This window comes from Rhincodon typus, unplaced genomic scaffold (assembly GCF_021869965.1).
Source record: "Rhincodon typus isolate 14 unplaced genomic scaffold, sRhiTyp1.1 hic_rhity00010539, whole genome shotgun sequence".
In the NCBI taxonomy this organism is placed as follows: Eukaryota; Metazoa; Chordata; class Chondrichthyes; order Orectolobiformes; family Rhincodontidae; genus Rhincodon; species Rhincodon typus.
In genome coordinates this window covers 577-7,563 of record NW_025976177.1, presented here as the reverse complement: position 1 = coordinate 7,563, position 6,987 = coordinate 577, and the positions used below count along the sequence as shown (strand labels likewise).

General features: G+C 41.7%; 1 protein-coding gene across 1 annotated transcript; it reads left to right on the top strand.

The window, feature by feature from the left end:
* Positions 1 to 122: 122 nt before the first annotated feature.
* LOC125482451 (FERM and PDZ domain-containing protein 2-like) lies at positions 123 to 6,764 on the top strand (the record flags this gene model as incomplete). Its single annotated transcript, XM_048594527.1, has 3 exons — positions 123 to 197; positions 2,468 to 2,642; positions 6,614 to 6,764. Coding segments are annotated over 3 exons (401 nt in total), but the record flags the coding sequence as incomplete, so codon positions are not given.
* Between the last annotated feature and the right edge of the window lie 223 nt (positions 6,765 to 6,987).

Sequence of the window (6,987 nt, the reverse complement as noted above, 5' to 3'; positions counted from 1 at the left end):
CTGGACCCGAAATGTTAACTCTGTTTTCTCCTTCACAGATGCTGCCAGACCTGCTGAGCTTTTCCAGCAACTTTGTTTTTGTATATGTAAATTTATGATGTGTTTTCTATTTTCTTTGACAGCGATATTTGGGACCAGAGTTTGTTAAAGTAGCTGGTGACCCTGCAATGCCTTTAGACTTACCTGGCTCCATTGCGGTAAGAAATCTGGTTTAATATGTGACTTTGTTATATTATGGCGGAAGCACTGTTATTCTGAACTTTTTAGTTCTTTATTTTTCCAAATTATTTCTACGATTTTGTACTTTCAAATTTCTGTAATGCTAGACATTTTATTTCCTTATTTTTCTATTTTTTTTCGTTAAATATTTGTACTTGAGAATCTGTACCTAGGTACCTAAGATGGTGCCATAAGTGGCAACTTGTCATCTTTTCACTGTACTCATGTGAGTACATGTGACAGTTAAGCTAATTCAATTCAATTCAATTGACCATTTTATATTTGCCAGCTGCTAATGCAAGGTGTTTGCCAACAAGCCTGAATGACTGTGGCACGGCAGCCCTATTGGTTAGAGTGGTGTCCCACAACCAAACACTGCATCCCACACAACAAGGTGCAGGGCTGGATGAACACAGCAGGCCAAGCAGCATCATAGGAGCAGAGAGGCTGACGACACTGTTTTTGAGGAAACAAGCCTGCAGGCCACATTGATCACATCCCAGTCTCAACACAGGCCTCAGCACTGACTGCAGTGCTGTCTTCCTTGACTGTACAAGGTAAATGGCCTGTTACCTTGGAGATAACTGTTTGAGTGCATGTGAGACATGTCGCTGCCTGATGGGCCATTTCTGCCCTCTTTTGGTAAAATGGCTCCAGGTCAAACTCAGGTTCTTTTTCTGCTCTGTGTCACTGGTTTCATTCCTTTTGAACGTGTTGTTTCTCAGAGAGTGCATCTAGGCCCTTGCCTGCCAACAGGGTGTTGGTGGTTCTGTGTTGGCGCCTCACAGCGCCGGGGACATAGGTTCAATTCCAGCCTTGAGTGACTGCCTGTGTGGAGTGTGCATGTTCTCCCCGTGTCTGCGTGGGTTTCCTTCAGGTGCTCCTGTTTCCTTCATACAATGTGCCGGCTAGGTGAATTAGCTGTCGTAAATATGGGCTTTGGATTGGGTTTGTGTAGAATCAGTGGGCTGAATGGCCTCCACCAAAATGAGTAGGGATTCTATGAGAGTTAGTGATACTTTCTAGCCTGGTCAGTCAAAGGGAAAGCTGTTAAATGATGGGACTGGTGAAAAATGTAGATGAATTTCAAATGATTGTGAAGATAATTTCAAAGAGCAGTTATGATTCTGTGATACCATTAACATTTGTTTGCATCATTGGCCTACATGCGACTCCAGACCCACGGCAATGTGATCGACTCTTAAATTGATGCTAAAATGGCCCAGCAAGTTATTTAGTTCAAGGGCAATTAGAGATAGGCAAGATCAACTGGCCTTGCCAGCGATTCCCACATCCCATTGAGAGGTTTAAAAACTGCAAGGCAGTTTGTTATCTGAATGGTGGTAGATTGGGAAAGGAAGAGGTGCAACGAGACTTGAGTGTCCCTGTGCACCAGTCACTGAAAGTAAGTATGCAGATGCAGCAGGTGATGAAGAAAGCAAATGGTATGTTGATCTTCACAGCGAGAGGATTTGAGTACAGGAAGAAGGTTGCCTTGCTGCAACACTACAGGGTGTAGGTAAGGCCACACCTGGAGTAATGTGTGTAGTTTTGGTCTCCTTATCGAAAGAAAGGTGCTCTGGTGATGAAAAGACTGCAACAAAGGTTTTCCAGACTGATTCCTGCGATGCCAGTACTGACGTATGAAGAGATTGGATCAGTTCAGACTATATTCACTCAGGATTAGAAGAATGAGGGAGGGGGGAAGTCTCCTAGAAACCTATAAAATTCTAACCAGACTGGACAGGGGGAAATGCAGGAAGGATGTTTCTGATAACTAGGGACTCTAGAACCAGGGGTCACAGTTTAAGGACATAGGATAGGCCATTTAGGATCAAGATGAGGAAAGATTTCTTTATCCAGAGAGCAATAAATCTGTGGAATTCTCAGTCACGGGAAGTAGTTGAGGCCAAAACATCGAATGTTTTCATGGAGGAGTTAGATAAAATTCTTAGAGGTAAGGCATGAAACTGTACAAGGAGCAAACAGCAACAGAGTACGGAGTTATGATCATGTTAAATAGTACAGCAGGCTTGAAGGGCTGAATGGCCTACTACTGCCCCTATTTGCTAAGTTTAGAATGAAGGGCAAACTGGGTAGAGATTCAGCACCTCCCACTGCTTTTGGGACATTTTGTGATTAAGTTGGAAAGCATTCCTGATGCCATTCTATGATTTGCTCTATGCTGTCTTGATGTGTCCATGGTTACTATCAGACCCTCATTGAGGACTAACTCCTGTCTTTACAGAGCAAGAAAGGAAAAGTACATTTATCCCAACGAGAGCTCAGTGTCATCATACCAAATGGACAGTGTCTGGATGTGAAATGTGATGTGAATTCTAAGGGCAGTGATGTCTTTGATATGGTGGTGGCCTATACTAACCTTGTGGAGCATTTCTATTTTGGCCTTGCTTACCTAAAAGGTGAGTCTTGCAGCAAATACTTGCCTATCGTCCAACGTTCATCTGTTGTTAGCTCATTCAGAAACATTGCCTGTAGCTCTTGTATAAACAAAGAGTAGACCAAATAGTTGTTTCATTATTCTGAGACTATGCATTCTGGTCCTAGACTCTCCCATAAGGGGAAACATCATCTCAGTATTTACTCTGTCAAACCCCTTTAGAATCCTATATGTTTCAATGAGATCATCTCTCATTCTTCTGAACTCCAGGAGAGTCCCAACCTGTTTAGCCTTTGCTCATAAGACAATCCCTCCATACCAGGGATCATCCCAATGAACCTTCTCTGATGTGCCTCCAATGAATCATATCTTTTCTTCAGTAAGGGGATCAGAACTGCTCATAGTCCTCCAAATGTGGAGCACCTTATCCAGCACTGTCTGATCTTACAACCTATTCAGCACCCATAACACTTCCTGGATCGATTTGCATAGATCTTTATTCATATTGGTCCAGTTTAAAAGCACCAAATCCTGTTTTTGTTGCCCAATTGGGAAATCATTCATCCATTAGACACGTGATTAATACAAGTCAAAGAAAGGTCTTTACTTTCAAAGTGTTTGTCTATTGAATATACCTAATCTCCCACAGCTTGGCCAATTTTCTGGTCCAACAAACATTCCATCCCTGTCCAATGTCCACAAGCTAATTAGATAGAAATAAGTGAGTATCTCATTCATCCAAGAGTATAATCATTGCACAACGCAATTTTGAAAGCATTACTACTGAGACTTTCTGAAGCAGCACCTCTTAAGAATAGGCTCAATGCTGATCTGGAACTCTGGTCCGAGTCCAATAAGAAAATGATATTTTATGGATGGCAGAGGACATCTGGTGGGAGACTTGATGATAAGGCTAGCCTGTGTGCTCTCCAGATACCATGTATATGTCTTCCATCTATAATTTTATGTTAATAAAGGAATGCAGGCCCTCTCTTGGCGTTGGGTGATGAGGTGAGTCATGAATTGTTAAAGCATGGATGAAGATGATCAAATTCCAGACTTCATATGGGTAGTTTTGTAATGTTTACTTGCACGAGTATGTCAGAAATTTGAAGAGTACACTTGCCTTCATTCTTCTCAGCGCTTTCTCCTTGTCTTCTGAAAACAGTGAGTATTTTAAAGAGATTAAATGTGGGCATCGCTGGCCAGGCCAGCACTGATAGCCCATCCCAAGCTGCCTTGGAGAAGTTGGCGAGCAAATGTTTTGGACTGCCACAGTTCACTGGGTGGAGATATTCCTATTGTTCTGGTGGGGTCAGTGGTTTGGAAGGTGCTGTCTAAGGAGCCTTGGTTAATTACTGCATTGAATCTTGTAGGCGGTACACACTACTGCCACTGTGTATCAGTGGCACAGGAACTGAATGCTGAGGGCTGGAATGGGGTGCTAATCAAGGGGGTAGCTTTTCTTTAGTGCCAAGCATCTAGTGTTGGAGTTGCCCCCATCCAGACTAGTGAGGAGTCGGGAGGTGAGTTACTCTGTGCACAATTTCTAACCTCTGACCTCCCGATGGCTCATGATCTTCTTTTATTCAGTAGGTAGATTCAGAGTTCTGGGACCCTTACATCCTCCTTCTTCAGATATTCACCTTATACATTAAATGTTGACAGAAGAACTAGATCCAACCATAATCCTATACTTGACCTGATGTCCACAAGTGCACTTGTATTTTTGTAGCTTTGCCTTTATTGAATGTATTTTTAAAACTTGCAGTGACTCTAAGTTGCAAATTCTGGCTCACGATCCCAGCACCGTTAGCATATCCTGCCACACCCATATAATATGGGTAAGTAATCCTACTTTGGCTACGAAGCACACAGAAAATTATTTGTGTTTTGAGAAGTAATTCTCTCATCAGGTTTCCACACAAACCCATTTGCAAATTGTCAAACGTAAAATCTGTCATGAATGTGTACAATCAGGCCATGTTTCAGAGCATAAAAAATTTGCATGAAAAAAATATCCCTTGATACAACAAGTAACCTGGTGCTGATTTATTAATAGAGCTGAAAATAGGTTTACCACAAAAAAATAAGCATCTTTTGTCAGTGTCTCATCCACCATCAGTGACCCAATTTTAAACTTTGAAAATGTCATTTAAAAACATAAAGAAGGATTTAACAGTTTCCTTGGTGTAGCAAATTCAAAAACCTAAAATCTTTGAAAACAGGCACATTAGTGCCCTTGGTCTTATTTAAGTGCATAGATTTTAGAGCCTCCTTAATGGTTTGCCAACAGGCCCGATTGGCGGAAACTCACTGTGTGGTTCATTCAGTTTGGAGGAATGTCCAGTTTGAGTTGCTTGATGTTATTAAGGCTGTGGAAACTTGTATTGTGCTGGATGTAGTTTGAGATTGAGATTCGTGGCATTGGTGTTGCTGGAAGACTAGTAATATGAAAAACACCAGAGCTGAGCTGCATCCCCACCTGATCACATTTCTCAGAAATGTCTGATGCACTTGCAATCAGTTGCTTTGAGATTTAGTGACATGCCGGCATTTCATGAAGAGCAAAATTCATTGAGCCACAATGTGAGGAATGGCCAATTATTAGGGGACTTGACCATTTAGATCCCTGTGGAAGTTTTGCAAACAATGGGATTCTTGGCTCATTCCATATTGTTTAGCACTGCCCCATGATCTTGTAACTGACACAAATCTGTCAAACTCAAGTCATAAAATCAACAATTAATTCAGCACCAATTGCTGTTTGCAAAGCGAGCTCCAAACGTCTAACATCCTTTGTGTGTCTAGATGATTTTCCCAATTTCGCCTTTGAAAGATGTGGTTCGAATGTTTAGACCAGTGCATCCCAAGCCTTTTCCCGCTGTGACCCCTCTGTGAGAATATGAGAACAAGGTCATTTAGAGTGGAAGCATGGTTATTTTAACTTGGTCTGAGCTTCATTGTAGAATTATACTCTTGGATTTTATGGTCCTGGGTCCCACTTTGGGAAGCCCTGTTTTAGACTCTAACTGCTCCTATATTCCCCACCCGGTGGAAATAACGTCTCCCAATTAATTTCACTTTCCCCTTAATATCTTAAAAACTTGGAACAGATCGCCCTTTAACCTTCTAAATGACTAAATTATAAGATTCAATCCTAGATTATTTTAAGTCTCCTCATATCTTAACCCTTGGAGAACTGGTAAATCTACATTACACTTGCTGTAAGGCCCATGTGTCTTCCCTATGATTGTTCCAGTGGAACCCTGAATGAAGGCATTGAGAAAGGTTCCTGCCCATCTTTAAATAGTGCGTTGGGATATTTAATATTCTTTGAACCTCTCATTCAAAGGATGGTCTCTCCAACTCCACAGCATTGCTTCAGAATATCCTTGTAACCTGTATGTTCCGCTCGCAAGTGAAGTGTGAACACACAGCCTTCTAATTCAGAGGTGACAGTGCACCCAAATGAGCTAAGCTAAAATGATTGGAGACTGATTAGGTACATAAGCCCTAGCTGATTTTTCCCTTGACACTTAGAGCCTGACTGCTCCCTGTCTTAGATTAAAAATGAGAGTCAGTGCATTTGGCTTACTACCACATCAGGTGATGCACTCTCTGTGTCACAAGGGATCTCCATACTGCTTTCCCTGTCAACCTCTGCCTCTTCTTTTTTAGTCTAATTAGCTATCACGGTTTTCATGCCCTCTTTTAGTGTCTTTATCTTTGCAATGCTCTCTCTTGCTAATTATATCTGATTGCATTCAATCTTCCCATCTATCTCCTTCATGCTATCTTTCTGAGCTCTTTGTCTCTCTACCTATCTGTTTCTCTCAGACCCTCTCAAAAGTAATTGTTTGGTGCAGGAGTTATAATGGAAAGATCTGGAACCTGGATTTCGTTAAGGTCCTCAGCCAAAACAGCTCTCCTGGCATTGTCGCCTGTTTGGTCCTAATCTTTGGGATGTTCCCACTTCCCTTCATTTTACAGATAAAGAATTCTTTTTTCTTGACCATTTTACCAAGCTGTACAAGGTGGCACCCAGTGGATGGAAGGATCAACCCAAAAAGAAAACTACAATCGTAAACTTCACACTGTTCCTCCGAATAAAGTTCTTCATTGAAAACTTCAGTTTAATTCAGTAAGTAACCACTGAATTTTTCTTCACCTTTTCTGCTCCATGCCCAGAATTCTTTGCTCATGACCAACCTCAGATGAGAAAACAGGAGGCATTTCGTTCAACATGGTCTTTGCGCCTGACCCATGAAGCAAACAGTGTTGCTTGTGAATTCCTAGAGTCCCGACATTTACCCAGGGGCGATTTTACAAAATAAATTCTAACCCTGTGACTTAAAGCAGAAACC